Consider the following 19,951-nt stretch of genomic DNA (forward strand, 5'->3'; position numbering starts at 1 on the left):
ATATATATAATTTCTTGCATAATAAATTTTTGAATAAAAACAGTTAATGTTTAATCTATTTTTCCATATCAAATTTTGTATCCGAATCGATAATATAGCACACATTGTATACATACGTGTATGTATAGATGATGTCCTCGTGCAAAGCTTGTGGTAAAGGGACTAAAAAAAACACAACTTCAATGAATTTAAATGTTACATAGAATGTTTTAAATTCAGCAGTCAGATTGGAAGTTGATCCTCATCTATCAATAATACAACTTAATTTCGCACCAACCAACGCAGTCATTTGAACCTGTGTGCTAAAAAGGCCATTTGCTCAAGGTTTGTTATCGCAGTTCAATCCTCAAAATCCCCAGCATTCTCCAACAAGTAATTGACAGCTAATTCCTCGTTGCGTTCGCATGCTAAAAAGGCTTCAATTACCGAAGCTCTGTCGAAACCCATGGCCTCCATCTACAGCACGTCAAGAAAAACGATGACAAAACAGAAACATGGATCCATATGAAATTGGAAAGAAAGGGTCAGAATAAAGGGGTGTTTCATACTCTTTCGATGGCCTCCTGTTCTGCAGGTGTGACACTAACTGCATGGGGCATTTCTTGTTCTCCCTGATCAAACATATCCCTGAAAATTAATAAAAACGCTAATAAGGCCATTTAAAAAAAAATCGTGTGGGTTTTGCTATAAACCTTTTAATAAGCTCAAAACTCACCCATCAGAATCATCAACAGGTTCATTAACTAGTCGAAGGAACTCTTGATGGTTCTCTTGTATGAGTCTCAGGAGAGGTAGATTTTGCTTCCCGAGCTCCTGAAGGACTTGCTATAAGAGAAAAACTAAACTATAGCACATGTGTGGTTAAAAGAAAATCATTAACAAGTGCAAACAGACGGGATTACATTTAAGTTACCTGCAGAATTTGTGGATTAGAATGAACCATGGAACGCAGTGCTTGAAACTGAATCCAATTAAAGAAAATTCAGTTTTTGTAAAATTTTCTATATCTATGAATACACCTCATACGAAAGCAAAATTTGCTCTGACCGAGCAGATACGTATAAAAAAGAAAACAAGAGTTGAAAGCATGTACAAAACAGCTTTTGCAAAAGAATAATAAACCAAATGAGCAAAAGGGAAAAATAAAAAAAGAGAGAGCAGCACACCTGTGGGTTGTTCCTGAGAAAATCAAGTGATCCATGACCAGCATCAGCAGGACCAGAAATGGTCCCCTGGAAATGTTTTTGACAGTTGTCATCAAACATGACAAAACAAGCAAATCCATTGATTTAAGCACCCTTGCTAATGACAAACCTGGGGAAATAAATTCAATGGAGATGAGTTTGGTGCTCCAGACCCAGGTGCAACTTGAGCGGCAGCGGTTGCAGCCACAGAATTCATGGCTGATTGAGACGATGGCACTGGAACTTCAGTGCTTTCAGGTATTCCCTGATGGGACGTGAAACATTAGTGTTCTTTGCTGGCAATTAATGAGAAAGCATGGAACTAGAAAAGGAGTAACAGCTTACAGAATACAAGTAATCCACTGCCCTCTCTGGATTATTATATGCAGCTCGAAGTGCACGAGTAACAGTCTCTTTGTCCCAACAACCACCGCCCATATCCATTATTTGTTGAACAGTATGCTCAAGATTATTACCGGCAATTAAACTGGAAGCATTTTGAGCGTAAGTACCAGTAGGATCCCTGTAACAACAATGCTACAATGGTTATCAACCCCCTCAAGAAACTATACAAGAACCTTGAACCATAAGTTGCAGGTGATAAGAGTAGTTTATTCAGCATACTCTAAATCACAAATTAAAGACACCATACGTTGGTGTTGGGGAAACAGAAGATAATCCCGCAACCGTAGGGGGCCTACAGGTCAAAAGTACACCATTCAGTTGGATACCACAAACGCCAACATAAACACAACTAAAGATATTTATACAACTCACTGTGTTGGTGATGGAGCTTCAGTAGCAGAAGTAGGATTAGAAGCTGGTGCAGCTGCAAGAGCTGGCTGCTCCAAAAACTAGGTCTGAGGAAAGAAAGGGAATTAAACAAACAATGTGCACAGATGAAAATATACCTGAGCAGAAGTCGACCCACTCGAGCCCAAAGTTTTTCCCTGCAACAAACAGGAAACAATGTGAATCGCTTCAACAAGGACAAATGACTCAACTGTTTGGTTCAGTGGTCAATAGTTGTAAAAAAAAATTATATATAATGGTATGGGTCAAAGGGGTCACCTTGCTTAGCATGACAACAAGGAAACCATCTTCAGAAACCTTGTTGTCAGCCAAGGTACTTTCGTCTTTCAATACTTTGCCATTATGGATCAACAATTGTTGACCAAATGGATAATTATCTTTGCCTTGTACATCTTCTATGCTTTTCTTAACTGCAATAATCTAGAAACAAAAATCCAAATCTCAATCAATCAAACAAGAATCAAATGATGCAGGATAAAGTACAAGAACACGTTGTCTTCTCACAGAATTTCCAAAAAACATGTAACGAAAGCAAACACTACTTGAGTAAATTGATATATAGGACACAGATCACTCTAACATACATAAATACATGTAACACTAATTTAGCATATCATTCACAATACACAATATAATTTGATGTCTATTGTAATTGAGACGTGACATTTCACACCCCCTTTAGCCACTGATACATTCTACATCACCATTTTATTTTCATGTGCCTATTTGCTGAAAAAAAGGGTATAATGTTCGACATTCATCAAGGTTTCGGCACATAACTGGATATCATAGGAATGAAAAAAAGTGATATAGCATTCCAGTTGTGTGTTTCTGATGAAAACTCCAAGTTGCGTCGTATTAAATATTCAACAAGATGATAACTTTCGTTCAAACACAACAGTGTAATAAGCAAAAATCAGAAAAAATAAAATCCAAACCAAAATTTCTGAAACATTCACAGAGAGAATTCTAAAACTTTTACCTACATTACTGTAATTAAAAGAATGCGCCCCTTGAGCCAGATACATCTTAATTCTGAAAACTGTTTAGAAAAAGGAAGAAACAACTAAACAATAGTTATTAGTCCAAGAGGGGCTGCTTAGGACTAAGGCACGGCAAGGTTCGGTCATTGCATCTACACCCAAGCCACAAAAGCCCTTCAACAAAGCTTGCACTTGGCCGTAAAGCACAAACCTTGGTGCACTTCAGGCACACCTTAAAGGTGGGGCTGCTAAATCCGAGCTTATCGGATTGGATTCTACACCATAAATTTTCTTAAAACAAGTATCGTTGAAAGTCGAGTGCTTTGCCAAGTGGCTTGCGCCCCGGCTCTACATATGCTTCAAGGTTATACGAAGCTTTTGCGATTAAGAGCTAATTGAGCAACTAAAAACGTATGAACTAAAAACAACGCACGCTAATTAACCCAAATACACACATCAGATGCATACTGAAACCATAATTTCCCCAAAAAAATTGAAACTTGTGCATGCCATTGTTGAAAACAAATAAGAAATTTGCATCCGCAAATCCAAGAAAAAAAATCGTACCGTCTCGTTTGGCTGGACGCTAATTTGGAAATGGCTGCCTTTCAGAGTTTTCACTGTGAGCTTCATGGTACCTAATTTTATTGAATTCAATCAACTTACCAAAATTTAAACAAGCGGAAGAAAAAAAATCCAAACCCTAGAGTAGAGAACGGATCCAGAGAAGAGGAGAGATGAAGAAAAATAAGAAAAGTGTACAGAAGAAATCTTGAAAGGCTTGTTTGGGGGTTTAGAATTTCAAATCCTCGCTTGCAAGTATTCTAATAAAATATTAAAATACTATTATCAATCATATCAAACACAAATTCGATAGAAATTATACGACAAGAAATATATATTTTTGACTAATTTGATATAATATAGTTTCTTCTCTGCTTGTGTGTGTATATAATTTATATATATATGGTATTATTATATTTAATATAAGTTTTTAAAAGAAAATAATTAAGAATACAAAATATAGGTATTCCTCCAAATGAAATAGGGATGTTCATCAGTCGGTTCGGTTCATTTTTTGGTTTTTTATTTCGGTTTTCGATTTTAGAAGTATATAATTCGATATGCGAACTATTTTCCTTCGGTTTGGTTCGATTTTATACTAAAACGGATCGGTTATTTCAGTCGGATAATTATGTTTTGATACAATTTTTAAATCAATAATATAAATATATTGTAAAATAAAATGTGTTATCTTTTTACATGATTTCTCAGTAAAACATTAAATATAAAATCTGAATGAATTAAATAAACAACAATCAAATAAAAATTATTCAAAATGATTCTTCATTCACTAAATATCATATAAAAAACGTACAATATAAATAAAATTATTAATTTAATGAAATTTCGATTTTTTTGGTTTGTTCAGTTTTTAAATATGTAATTCGAAACTAAACCAAATAAAATTCGGTTTTAATATTTATGTTCGAATTAAAAAATTCGATTTTCGGTTCAGTTCGTTTCGGTTCAGTGTTTGGTTTTTTCGGTTTGGATTTTCGATTTTTTTCGGTTTTATCCGAAGTTTGAATACCCTTAAAATAAACAAAAAAAATTAAGCAAATAATAGTAACTTTAAGGTTTGTGTGAGCGCAAAGTTTAAAGACATTTACCTCTTTATTAAAGATTTAAGGGGAATAAATCAATATTTTTTGACTGAAAATTTTAAAATTACCCAACTTTTTATTTGTAAATCAAGTGGATATATATATATATATATATGCACACACACAAAAACACTCTATCCACTATCCACAGTACCCCAAAAACATCTCTAGAAAAAAAAAATAGCAAGAAAAGGAGGAAAATAAAGGGTTCTTCTATTTTTTCCAATCGAAAAATTAAACTCAATGATAATATACTTCACAAGTGGGGGATTCCAATTTCAAATTTTCAACTTGTTTTCAATAACATGGGAATGTCTCCTTGTTGTGAGGAAGATCACACAAACAAAGGTGCATGGACTAAAGAAGAAGACGATCTGCTCATAGTTCAATGGCCAAAACTTAGGAACTCACTAGCAGCAAGCGACATACTGATCCACTCTCTCGCTTTAATGTTCCTCTTAATCAATTTTTGAGCCGCTTGTGACCCTATAACACTTTCACAGTCACTCACCAATCTATCACATTGAGATATGTAAAACAACATAATTTTATAGTCTCCTCTACCAAATGCCGAGGCTGCGTTCTCTAGTTCGAATGTCAATATCTCATAGATACTTTCACAACTCTGATAACGATTTTGTATGTCCTTATCGTGCTCGCGAGCTTTCAAAATTTGTATGAGTGTATGTGTGTTTTCTATCAATGATATAGATTTGCCTAGAACTATATAGCACAATCCTTTCATATCTATACTTGGAGAGTAGACGCGATTATGAAAAAAACGATGGCAAATTCGAAAATCTCGAGCTCGGCTTCAAATTTGATTGATCAATTCCTCTGAATCGCATGAGGATGGACGAATCAAAACAGAGAGCATCACCACAATGGAGAGGAAGGTAAATGAACTTAGTATAATAGAAGCCATTTTGCAAATTTTCTTGACCTTTTCTTTTTTCCTTTCTCTAATTTTCTTTTGAGAATTTGTCACATATAAATGAATTGACATACACATTCTCTCACTGTAATCTTGAAAATATTACATAAATTTTCACCACAAATTAAATTATAAAATCTGGTCGGAACGCAAAAAGATTTGAGCAATTAATTTGCATACTTGATTTCACGATTTTGAATTCAATTTTGCAAGATTAATAATATCTATGTGTTGGTGTTCATCCAATTTGGATTTCATTTTGTGATTTTCACTGGATTGAAGGTAATTCAATTAATTTTTTTACGATTAGAAAGTTGGGTAATATGGTATTTTTTTGGGTCAAAAATATTTTATTTTTACCTTTTGAAGATTTAAAGAATCATAAACAATTTATAATATGATCTCTTTTGATTTTTGAATTTCATCTCATTTATTTATGAATCATATTTCTCTCTTTCCATATAAGAACCAGAAGTTCTAATGTATTGGTAATTCAAACAGCATATTTAATCAAATAAATATACATTTTATGATTAAAAAAAAAAAAAAAACTGATATTGTGAACAAGAATTGGACACATCGAATTTTTTTAAAAGTGATATAAATATTTGTACTTTTTTCTAATTGGATATAATAGACTTTCTTCTCTACTTTTATGTATATTATATTTAATATAAGTCGTTAAAAGAGAATAATTATGAATATAAAATATAGGAATTTCGTCCAAATGAAGGATAAAAATGAAACAGATAATAGTAAAAGGTTATGTGAGCACAGAGTTTCAAGACATTTACTTCTTTAAATATTTAAGGAGAATAAATGCAATATTGTTTACTGAAAAAATTCAAAATTACCAACTTTTTATTTGCAAAAAAATTAAGTGTCAAAATCACAAAATAAAATCCGATTCTCTTTTTATTGAAAATAATATGATATCACCCAACTTTCTATTTGTAAAAAAAAAATAAGTGAATTACATTCGATGCAGTCAAAATCACAAATAAAATCCAATTTTTTTTATTTTATGATCGAAAAAATACAATATCACCCAACTTTCTATCTATAAAAAAAATTAAGTGAGTTACCTTCAAAGCAGTCAAAATCACAAAATAAAATCCATATTTTTTATTTTTAGACTGAAAAACTGCTATATCATCCAACTTTCTATTTGTAAAAAAATTAAGTGAATTACCTTCAATACAGTCAAATCACAAAATAAAATCCAATTGGATTAGCACCAATGCCGCATGCGTCGTAGCTTGCTTTACGTATGGAATTAGCACGATCCGACGATCAAATTCTTCGTGGGCTTTGGTTTGAAAGTTCTAGAATGTTGTCCACCAATAGTGGGTATGGAGGATGAGGAAAGAAGATCAGACTCGGGTAGAGATTACTAGGTTGGTAGACAAAGGAAGAAAAGGTGAAAAAAATGTGCAAAATGGCTTCCATACTAAGCTCATTTGCGTTCCTCTCCCTTGTGGTGGTGCTCTCTGTTTTGACTCAGTCCATCCTCAAGCGATACAGAAGCATCAGTCGATCAAATTTGTATTCAAGCTCAAGATTATGGAATTTGTCATCGTTTTTTTTTTAATCACGTCAACTCTTCAACTATGAATATTACAAAATTGTGTCATATAATTCTCGATGAATCTTTATCATTGATAAAAAAATACACAGACATTCATACAAAGATTGAAAGCTCGCAAACATGACAAGGTCGTACAAAATCTTTATTATTTGTGAAAGTGCGTATGTGATATTGACAGACGAACTTGTGAACTCGAAATAGGTATTATGTAGAAAATATTATAGAAACATGTTGTTTTGCATAGAGAAATATGATGGATTTGTGAGTGATTATGAAAAATCACTCAAACAAATGACTAAAATAAAATATATTGTTATAAATGATGGTCAAAAATTAAAATCATATCGACGAGGTTAATGGTTGAGACACAATTATTAAATATATTTCTTCTTTAAAGCTTCAAAAGGTAAAAATGTAATATTTTTTACTAAATAAATGCCATATTGCCAAACTTTCTAATTGTAAAAAAATTAATTGAATTACCTTCAATCCAGTAAAAATCACAAAATGAAATACAAATTGGATGAGCACCAACATATAGATATTAATAGTATTGGAAAATTGAATTCAAAATCGTGAAATCAAGTATGCAAATTAATTGCTCAAATCTTTTTGCGTTCCGACCAGATTTTATAATTTAATTTGTGGTGAAAATTATGTTATATTTTCAAGATTACAATGAGATAATGTGTATGCCAATTCCTTTATATGTGAAAAATTCTCAAAAGAAAATTGGAGACAAAGGAAAAAAGAAAAAGTCGAGGAAATTTGCAAAATGGCTTCTATATTAAGCTCATTTACCTTTCTCTCCATTGTGGTGGTGCTCTCTGTTTTGATTCGTCCATCCTCATGCGATTCAGAGGAATTGATCAATCAAATTTGTAGCCGAGCATTTGATTTTCAAATGTGCCACCGTTTTTTCCATAATCGCGTCTACTCTCCAAATATGGATATGAAAGGATTGTGCTATATAGTTCTAGGCAAATCTATATCATTGATAGAAAGCACACATACAGTCATACATAGGGGTGTGCAAAATTTTGGTTAAACCAAATTAACCGACCGAACCGAATTAATTCGGAAATTCGGTTCGGTTAATTCGGAAGTTCGGTTTTGAAATTTTAGAAAATCGGTTAATTCGGTTAATTCGATTCGGTTTCGGTTTTAATTTGAAAAATTCGGTTAAACCGAATTAGTATATATATTAATTTAAGTTGTATGTGGACATTAAAAATACGTTAAAAGGAAACCCAATTTTTCATATATTAGAAAAGAAGCTCATTCATCCAATGATTTTATCTTCAATATTTCTATTTATTATTGGTATTTTTAGTTCAATGTTCCTTGTTATTTATAAGATCTTCATTGTTTTTTTTTTTGTGTTAAAATTCGTATTTTTTAAAAAATATCGGTTATTTTGATCGGTAACCGAAATAACCGATTTAAAAATCGATCCGGTTAATTCGGTTTCTATGAATATTTGGATCAGTTCGGTTATTTGAAAATAAAATCGGTTAAATCGGTTATAGGTCTATTCGGTTCGGTCGGTAACCGAATAGACCGATTGCACACCCCTAGTCATATAGATATTAAAAGCTCGTGAGCCTGATAAGGACATACAAAATCGTTATCAGAGTTGTGGAAGTAAATACAAGTTTTTGACATACGAACTCGAGAACGCGGCCTCGGCATTTGGTAGAGGAGATTATAAAAGCATGTTGGTTTACATATCTCAATGTGATAGATTGGTGAGTGACTGTGAAAGTGTTATAAGCTCACAAGCGGCTCAAAAATTGATTAAGAGGAACATTAAAGCTAGAGAGTGGATAAGTATGTCACTTGCTGCTACTGAGTTCCTAAATGTTGGCCATTGAGTTTAATTTATATGTAATTCTACACATTTTTATCCTTTCTAAATCCTAAATACATATATTTTATTTAAATATCGATAATATATTCTTAGGATGGAATTACAAAAAAATGTTAATAGTTCTTGAGAGGCCATGAATCGAAATGAAAACGAACCTCAATAGTCAAGAGTCGATGGAGAAAGAGATGGAACCTAATACAACCAAAGCTTCTCCTTGTAATCAAAATGGTGTAAAGAACATTTTTTTAGCTAAGAAGAAAAACAGAAACATGTCACAACAAATACAAACGGAATAATAAACATCTCCTTGCAGGAGAATATACATTAAATTCAATAGATCAAATATCTTTTGAACAAGTAGGGAATCAAATAAAATCAGAAGTATGATTGAAGTGTCACTACATTTAGGCATAGTTTGGTACACTTGATAAATAAATGATTTAATAAATGTTTGGTTCATTTTTTAAAAGCCCATAAAAATTGGATGAGCCCGTGATAATGCTAGTCTACTATGGAGAAGACATGCCTCTAGCGTACAGCTGTGAAATGACATGATTGCCTCCAAACTTTCTCGCTGTTTGTTTCAGAAAATTAAGGCTTTTCTAGCCGCTTCTTGTGGAGGTTAAAGGATACTAACAGGTAAAACTTTGGTTTTTTTTCAAGATTCTAATTCAATTTCATTTGAATTGAAGAATTTACTTGGAGTTTGTGGAAGTGTGAATGTTTTTTGAAGTATTATTGCTCTGGGTCGTAGTTGATTTTCTCATCTGAGGTCGTCTTCTCAGGATTTTTTACTGGAGATTTATTTTTGTATCAATAGCCGGCGGCCATATCTTCGGCTTTGACATTTAGAATGCTACTGACATTCATAACGAATGTTACTTTAATATGAGGAATTCCTCAATCGAAACCAAACAAAAAAATAATAATTAATGTTTCATAATTAGTAGATGGAACATCGATCGGCTATTGAACTTTACTCTTTACAGCTTTATGTAGTAATTAGTAGTGGCTTTTGATGTAAAAAATGTGACACATATAAGAAGAAGATTAAACGTGTAGGAAATGGCGACGGTCATTGCCTACATATTTTGACAAAACTTACGTACGCAACATCAACTTTAGAAAATTGAGATGCGTACACGATTCTTCTTTTAACATTCAGACTCCCGATTTTTTTCGTTGATGGTATGAGATGTCTATAAATAACAGCGATTGAGGTATCTAAGCACACACATCTCATAAGAAATATACACCATCTACAGAGAACGTGAAGTGCTTAGAAGGGTTGAAGAGGAAAAGCAAAGAAATCAAAATTTTCAATGGCCGGAGGTAATACTCGATCTATTTCCGCATATAGTTTTATCATGTTTATATACGTGTAAAAACATGATTTTGAGAAAAATCTCTAACATTTGATTCTTACGAAGAAGTGATGTCAGTACTAGAATGAAATTTCAGGCTACGTAGGATTAGTTCTTCGGATTTAAAACTCGTAATTCAAGAAAAAAGAACAAAATGGTGTGAGAAGACGTTTTTGAGGATTTAACTCAACTATTTCACTTGGAAGGTAGTGTAGAGAGCAATGGACTAACATAATGACCTTCTGTTCATTTCTGCGTACATTTCCTCTATCATTGAGTTCCACAGCCCGAACACGAGCATTTATAAACCAATTCGACACCTTGGAATTTCAACAAAGCTATTTATTTATGTGAGTAAAAATTAGAGAAAAGAACACGATGACAAGCGAGGAATCGGCCGTAGAACTGGTTTACTGGAAAATAAAATTTCAGAGCTAGTATTTTTGGTTTACCGGAAAATTTTAAGAATCAAGTTTTATGATGTTGATACTTAAATAATGGACATCTAAATGTAAGAATGTGATTATTAAACTTCTGAAAACAACTATTTTTGTAATTTAAGAGTAATATATAAAGAATAAAGGAATCCGGATATCTTTGTATTATAATAAAGTCATCATATTATCTATAATTATATGAAGTTATGCTTATAACTTCTCTTTATCTTAGTTTGTGATTATATAATTTTTTGTTTAAATCTACAAATGGTTTTAGATTTTAGTAATTATGCTGATGTGGTGATTATTGTTGCATAATCAGCCCAATCAAGATGATGAAATTTTTTATTATAGTGTGATAGAAATTATTATATCATGGACAATCAAGATCGAGACATCGAAGTGTTGTTAGTGTTACACCGAATGCTTATGCGTGCATTTGTGTTTTTTAATGTTTTAATGCGAGTATATACAAAGTACGTACTACGTCGGAAACCTAGGCTTCATTCAGAAGACGTCTCATACAATATTATAGGAAGAATTCATTCCCAAATAAATCACTTTCATAGTGTAAGAACCCGAAATTCCAGCAGTAAATAGCATTTTGCAGCGGTTAGCAATAAATAGCATTTTGCAGCGGCTAGCAATATTCAGCAGCAATGCAAAATGTCAGCAGAAACTTACAATTCCAGCAGCAACTAATATATCAGAAGATGGTATTTTCTAGCAGATAGAATCCAGCAGCAGGAGAGTTCAGTAACATGAGATTTCAGTAGACAACTACTGATTCTGCTTGTAACTGAAATATTTAACATGAAATAAAGGCTGTTAAAGGCACATAATGGCAGATTATGGTCATTAATTGGGAGGCTAACAGTCAGAATTTGGCTTATAAATAACACTCTCAAATCTCTGAATTGGTGTTACACAAAACTTGAGTTATCAATTGAAATTCGAGCTAAGAGAGTGCCTTTTCTGAGCAAGTAAAATCCAGTAGCGAGAGAAGCAGATTCCAGACTTCAACCGAAATTTTTAGCAAATTACGGTAAGTGGGCTTATGTATAAATATCTTGAAATCAGTTTGATAATTTCTGTTTTGAAGCAAAGTATATATATTCTTGATTTCTGATTTTTGAAGCACTGAAACCTAGTGAACTAATGAGAATATATATTCTGAAACATTCATGATTCCTAATTCCTGATTACTGGCCTCACCCCTTAGAGGAGAGAACATATAGGAGACTGATATCAGTTTAGCTATGAAATTCACAAACGTGCTCAGTGCTTGCTTGCTAAATTTTAAGTTCTGATTTCTGTTCTGAAACATGTGATTCCTGAATACTGAATTCTGTTCTGAAACTAAGAATTTCTATATATTATTTGTATTACTGTTTCTGTTAAAAATGATTTTGAAAACTGGGAGTTATTTCCGCCCCCACTTATTGAGTGACAACCATATCATTCACCCACCAAACTCATCTCAGATAAGAACGGGGAAGAAACGTAAGAAGAAGAAGAGCAAAACCAGTTCTAGGGCTGGTGAAGAAGACTTTGTTTCTCAGTTATGATTTATGTTTGTTTTCCGCTGCATCTGTTAAGACATTGTTATGTCTGTTGTTTACATTTCCGCTGTAAAAACATTTGTTATTTGAGTTTGTATCAGACAATGGAATATTCCGTATCATAAATAAAAAGGCTGGTTTCTGAATTTTGTACTTTTGAGGCTTGTTGTTTTCGAATATAAATTTGAGAGCAACGCCGGTGTCGACCAACCCCAGTCTCGGGGCGTGACATTGAAGTGGTATCATAGCAAACCAGGTTTCATGATTTGGGGAGGAGGAACTAGAATTATTAAGTTCTGATAAACTACTGTAATAGACTTCTGAAAATAAACTACTGTAATAGACTTCTGAAAATAAACTACTGTAATAGACTACTGAAACGATAGACTAACTACCTACAGTTGGGAAAATCAGTAAGGGAAACTAATCAAAATGCAATAGAGCTCTGAGTGTTTCAGCAACATATCTGAAATGAGTAGAAAAAAATAAAAAAATAAAAAAAAAATTCAGTAGACAAAACCAGTAGACCGAAAAACAGTAGCATCAGAACGAGTAGTCTGAAACCAGAACCAGCAGGTGGAAATCAGTAGATCTGTATGCAGAAAACTTGGCCATTAGACCCGGAAAGCAGCAGACAGGTTCTAACAGTGCTGGAAAGCAGCAGACTTGATTGCAGTAGCACCAGAATTGCAGTAGATAGTGAATTCCAGCAAGCGCATGCAGTAGACCTTGCAAATTTTATGGAAGTTGAGGTGTTTTTCGCACAAACTTCAATCGGCCATAACTTTTGATCCAGAAAAAATTTTGACTATTGTAATATACCGTCGGAACGCTATCGACGAGGAGAACCTAACCTAGAACCAATATCTTATTCTAGCACCACCTAAGAACCCCAAAATCCTTTGTTTAGATAGTGATGTCGTCATTTCCGTAAAATTTTCCAATTTTTCGAAATTTGAGGAATTTTCATTTCAAAACGGCTCAGTATTTTTGCACCAAATTTGGTACAGTTCATGTCCATGATGTGAAGGATTTTTAGTAAAATTTTCACGCGATTCTAAGATCGAAAATTTTTGAACTATTTTCTTCTATTACTTGTTATAGGCTGTACTGATTCTGTTAATTCCAGTAATTGTCTATAACTCAACTGTACTCTTGACATCATTTCTGAACCTTGACTCTCATATTTTGGATGTAAGATATGGCTGACCAGAGTAGCTACATTAAGAGCTTAGAGAAGAAGATTGAGAAGCTCAAGGAACATAACTACTGCTTAGAGCTGGACAAAGATGAATTACAGCGTAGAGCAGAACACTTTAGAGATGATGTTCAAAGTTATGCTCACTATCTGCATGAGGCAGAAGAGAGGAATCGGAGAGCTCAAGAAGAGTTCGAAACCTCCCAAGAGACCGTTGCAGAGTTAATCGGGTTACGTGATAACCTGGTTGAGAAGATCCAAATGCTTAAGGATCAAACGAACCAACTCATGCATCAGCATAATCAGTATTGTGAGCAGACTGATGCTCAGATTCAAGAGTTGCAGAACAGTGTTGAAGTTCTTGGTAACCAGAATGCAGTTCTGCATGGTCATATTGAACATCTCGAAACATTAATAGTCAATCATGAAGAAGAACCCGAGGAGGATCCCGAAGAAGAAGAAGTCGAAGAGGATCTTATGGATTTGAGATTAGAAGAAGTGATAGATTAGACCATCAGTAGTAATTCTTTGTAATAACATTTATTCCATTTGCATTTCTGTTAGCATTTTCGAATTTTAGTTGTAATTGCACTTTCGTGAGAAATCAATAAAATTTAATTATATCCATTGGTTTCATATTTAAATTTTGAGTAATTACTCAATCATTTTGCTTCCTATGTTTAGTCCATATTCTGCCAAAAACATTAAAGCTTTCATATTTGTAGGAAATGGACGGAAGACCCGTGAGAAGAAAATTTTTTTATCGAATTCAATCAACTTACCAAAATTTAAACAAGTGGAAGAAAAAAATCCAAACCCTAGAGTAGAGAACGGATCCAGAGAAGAGGAGAGATGAAAAAATTAAGAAAAGTGTACAGAAATCTTGAAAGGCTTGTTTGGGGGTTTAGAATTTCAAATCCTCGCTTGCAAGTATTCTAATAAAATATTAGCAAGTAGTCTAATAAAATATTAAAATACTATTATCAATCATATCAAACACAAATTCGATAGAAATCTGAAATTATACGACAAGAAATGACATTGGTTAAAAGTGATATAAAAATATATATTTTTTACTAATTCGATGTAATATAGTTTCTTCTCTACTTGTGTGTGTATATATATATAGTATTATTATATTTAATATAAGTTGTTGAAAAGAAAATAATTATGAATACCAATCGAAAAATTAAACTCAATTATAATATACTTCACAAGTGTTTTCAACAACGTGGGAAGGTCTCCTTGTTGTGAGAAAGCTCACACAAACAAAGGTGCATGGACTAAAGAAGAAAACGATCGGCTCATTGCTTACATAGGATTTAGAAAGGATAAAAATGACATATAAACTCAATGGCCAACATTTAGAAACTCACTAGCAGCAAGTGACATACTAATCCACTCTCTCGCTTTCATGTTCCTCTTACTCAATATTTGAGACACTTGTGGACCTACAACAGTTTCACAGTCACTCACCAATCTATCACATTGAGATATGTAAAACAACATGTTTCCATAATCTCCTCTACCAAATGCTGAGGCCGCGTTCTCAAGTTCATATGTCAATACCTTATAGTTATCTTCACAACTCAGATAACGATTTTGTATGTCCTTATCATGCTCGCGAGCTTTCAATGTTTGTATGAGTGCATGTGTGTTTTCTATCAATGATATAGATTTGCCTAGAACTATATAGCACAATCCTTTCATATCTATACTTGGAGAGTAGACGCGATTATGAAAAAAACGATGGCAAATTCGAAAATCTCGAGCTCGGCTACAAATTTTATTGATCAATTCCTCTGAATCGCATGAGGATGGACGAATCAAAACTGAGAGCATCACCACAATGGAGAGGAAGGTAAATGAGCTTAGTATAGAAGCCATTTTGCAAATTTTCTTGACCTTTTCTTTTTTCCTTTGTCTCTAATTTTCTTTTGAGAATTTGTCATCACATATAAATGAATTGACATACACATTCTCTCACCGTAATCTTGAAAATATTACATAATTTTCACCGCAAATTAAATTATAAAATCTGGTCTAAAAAGATTTGAGCAATTAATTTGCATACTTGATTTCACGATTTTGAATTCAATTTTGCAAGATTAGTAATATATATGTGTTGGTGTTCATCCAATTTGGATTTGATCATTTTGTGATTTTTACTGAATTGAAGGTAATTCAATTAAATTTTTTACAGTTAGAAAGTTGGGTAATATGGTATTTTTTTGGGTCAAAAATATTTTATTTTTACCTTTTGAAGATTTAAAGAATCATAAACAATTTATAATATGATCTCTTTTGATTTTTGAATTTAATCACATTTATTTACTAATCATATTTCTCTCTTTCCATGTAAGAACCAGAAGTTTATTGGTGATTCAAATAGCATATTTAATCAAATAAATATACATTTTATGATAAAAATTGATATTGTGAACAAGAATTGGACACATCGAAATTTTTTAAAAGTGATATAAATATATGTACTTTTTTCTAATTGGATATAATATAAATATATGTACTTTTTAGTAATTGGATATAATATAATTTCTTCTCTACTTTTATATATATGTATATTATATTTAATATAAGTCGTTAAAAGAGAATTGTCACGCCCCGAGACCGGGGTTGGTCGACACCGGCGTTATTCAACAATCACATAATTGCTAAACAACAAGCCTCGTAGTACAGTATAAACCAAAACCAGTTTATATCATAAACACCATAATAATGGAATCGTCTTTACAACAGCAACTCTGAAAACGATAAAAATCTGCGGAAGCGTTTATAACTTGAATTAAAACTCACAAGAACATATTCTTAATAAAAATTCTTCACGCGTCCACTATCAGCCCAAAAACTGGTGTCTGATTCTTCTTTCTCTATTTCTTCTTCTGATTTATCTGGGGAGGATAGAGTAAGGGGTGAGTATTTTGGGAAATACTCAGCAAGTGGGGGCCGTTCGAGCACCATATAACAACATGCATAAAATTTCGAAAACACATGACTTGCATAACATCATTCGTATCACATGCATAACTTTCACCAGCACTGAGATTCATCTACTTTCTATGGTTTACTGATATCAGTCCCTAATTTTTACTCCTCTAAGGGGGCGAGGCCGTATAGCGGTTATATCCCCCACCGCGTAAGGGTACGTCATGGTTGGGATTCCCACCCATATCCAGTCGACTCCTCACAGTGCTCAAAACTATATGACAATCAACACAAGAAAAGGAGTAGGAAAATATTTGTACTCGACTATTTTTTAAAAAACGAAAATCACATATGCACAAAATTCGAAATTTTAAACATTTAAAACAGCCCACTTACCGTATTTTAATTTGCTAAAAACGTAGGTGTTTGGCTTCGAGAATTGGATCGCTTCTTGCTCTTGCTCGAACAGCGCCTCGGCTTCGACTTTTGGTCTAACTTCGGGACGATTTTTGAGTAGAACTTCGGATAGGACAAAGTGCTGAAATTTCGAAAATTTTAGCTCTAGGATTTCGAAATTTGGGGGTGGAGAATGAGTAGGGATGGTGTGGTATTTATAGGTGAAGGAGAGGGATCTAAATTTGGCACTAGAATCCTACCAAAAGTTGCTCCAAATCTCTCAAAATTTGGCTCTAATCCCCTTGCTTAATTTCGAAAATATGGTTCCCTAATTAGTGAGATTTCTTGATCTCATGGCCCTTGATTTGGCTTGAGAATATGGTGGCTAGATCCAACGGTTTTGGTGCAAAGTTTTGATGATCTCCTTCCAAATAACCAAGCATCTAATCCTCACAAAAATCTTGTATATTCCCTTGCATATTTTCGAAAATATGCATGCCATATTGTAGGTATTCTTTACTTGGTGACCAAGACTCCAACAATTAAATATCTCTTCATATGTATATCTTGGTATTTATTAAAATAATCAAGTCTTACAATTTCCTTGCAAATATTAATTACATTAGTGTGAGATTTTCGGTTCTCACAAGAATAATCATGAATATAAAATATAGGAGTTTCGTCCAAATGAAGGATAAAAATGAAGCAGATAATAGTAAAAGATTGTGTGAGCACAAAGTTTCAAGACATTTACTTCTTTGAAGATTTAAGGGGAATAAGTGCAATATTTTTTACTGAAAAAATTCAAAATTACCCAACTTTTTATTTGTAAAAATTTAAGTGTCAAAATCACAAAATAAAATCCGATTTTCTATTTATTGAAAAAAATATGATATCACCCAACTTTCTATTTGTAAAAAAAAAAAATTTAATTGAATTACATTCAATGCAGTCAAAAACACAAATAAAATCTGATTATTTTTATTTTTTATGGTTGAAAAATGCAATATCACCCAAATTTCTATCTATAAATTGTTTATGATTCTTTAAAGCTTCAAAAGGTAAAAATAAAATAATTTTGACCCAAAAAATACCATATTACCCAATTTCTAACCGTAAAAAAATTAATTGAATTACCTTCAATCCAGTAAAAATCACAAAATGAAATCCAAATTGGATGAACACCAACACATATATATTACTAATCTTGCAAAATTGAATTCAAAATGGTGAAATCAAGTATGCAAATTAATTGCTCAAATCTTTTTGGACCAGATTTTATAATTTCATTTGTGATGAAAATTATGTTATATTTTCAAGATTACAGTGAGAGAATGTGTATTTAAATTCATTTATATGTGACAAATTCTCAAAAGAAAATTAGAGACAAAGGAAAAAAGAAAAGGTCAAGAAAATTTGTATGGCAAAAATTTGTGTGAGACAGTCTCACGGGTCGTATTTTGTGAGACGGATATCTTATTTGGGTCATCCATGAAAAAGTATTAATTTTTATGCTAAGAGTATTACTTTTTATTGTGAATATCGGTAGTGTTGACCCGTCTCACATATAAAGATTCGTGAGACCGTCTCACAAGAGACCTACTCAATTTGTAAAATGGATTCTATACTAAGCTCTTTTATCTTCCTCTCCATTGTAGTGGTGCACACTATTTTGATTCGTCCATCCTCGTGAGATTCAGAGCCATTGATCAATCAAATTTGTAGCCGAGCTCAAGATTTTCAAATTTGCCATCGTTTTTTTCATAATCGCGTCTACTCTCCAAATATTGATATTAAAGGATTGTGCTATGCAGTTCTAGGTGAATCTATATCATTGATAGAAAGTACACATACATGTATACATATATTGAAAGCTCGTGAGCTGGTAAGGACATACGAAATCGTTATCTGAGTTGTGAAGATAACTACGAGGTATTGACATATGAACTTGAGAACGCAGCCTCGGCATTTGGGTAGAGGAGATTATAGAATCATGTTGTTTTACATATCTCAATGTGATAAATTGGTCAGTGACTATGAAAGTATTATAGGTCCACAAGTGTCTCAAATATTGAGTAAGAAGAACATGAAAGCGAGAGAGTGGATAAGTATGTCACTTGCAGCTAATGAGTTCCTAAATGTTGGCCGTTGAGTTAATATGTAAATTCTACCCATTTTTATCCTTTCTAAATCTAAATACTTATATCCTATTTAAACTAGTATTTCATCCGTGTATTAAAATTAATAAATATGAGCGTTTGAATAGTTACTTAAAATTATTGATACAATATATATATTTAATTATTGCATAATTTTTTTATATCATGTGATATCATATTCAAGTAAGAATAACACTCTTGCCTGTTAAATTGAATTATTTACAATTGCATTTGATATATTGATTGAGTTGAACTGTTACTAATAAAAGGATAAAAAAATTAAAAAATCTTATATTATTTGTCTAACAAAATATTAAAGAATAAATAAATTTGTTTAAAAAAATTAATTTAGTAGATGAAAATTTTGATTATTTTTTGATAATTTTAAAAATAATAATTATACTAATGTTCTAATTAAATAATAATAATAACAATAATAGATATGTGCTTTAGGGAAGGTGGTTCTCTAGTTGCACATCTGATGTCACTATTATTACTCAAAGATATATCACATCGCTATCGAATTCATTTGCAACTCTCGAGTGGTTGCAGATTTGATCGAGATATATGGGTTGAAAGGATCGTACTGTACTCTAACCATAAATTAACATTCTTGTAAGTACTATGAGTGATACCTAGGGGATCATGAGACGATACTACTAGACGCTCTTACATGACCCGATGAGTGCGATCAGACTTGAGTTCTGACATTCTTGATCAACGGGTTGATGAAACCGGATAAGAATAAATTTTGTTCTGAATCACGATGTAATTGTGAACCCGTGACTAGCCGTATCCCTGAACCATTAAGTATAACATAAGTATTGGATTCTATGTTCCCGTTGAGATAATC

At 32.7% G+C, this 19,951-nt stretch overlaps 1 protein-coding gene across 1 annotated transcript; it reads right to left on the reverse strand.

Moving 5' to 3' along the window:
• Positions 1–164: 164 nt before the first annotated feature.
• LOC140990823 (ubiquitin receptor RAD23b-like) lies at positions 165–3,788 on the reverse strand. The gene is made up of 12 exons (XM_073460645.1): positions 3,548–3,788; positions 2,256–2,417; positions 2,096–2,134; positions 1,962–2,026; positions 1,837–1,881; positions 1,530–1,707; positions 1,315–1,449; positions 1,167–1,232; positions 914–961; positions 716–825; positions 549–627; positions 165–456 (listed from the first exon to the last, which is right to left on the reverse strand). Exons 1-12 carry the CDS (start codon positions 3,611–3,613, stop codon positions 340–342), a joined length of 1,110 nt encoding a protein of 369 aa, XP_073316746.1. The 5' UTR covers positions 3,614–3,788; the 3' UTR covers positions 165–339.
• Between the last annotated feature and the right edge of the window lie 16,163 nt (positions 3,789–19,951).

Source organism: Primulina huaijiensis, chromosome 13 (genome assembly GCF_012295235.1).
Source record: "Primulina huaijiensis isolate GDHJ02 chromosome 13, ASM1229523v2, whole genome shotgun sequence".
NCBI lineage: Eukaryota > Viridiplantae > Streptophyta > Magnoliopsida > Lamiales > Gesneriaceae > Primulina > Primulina huaijiensis.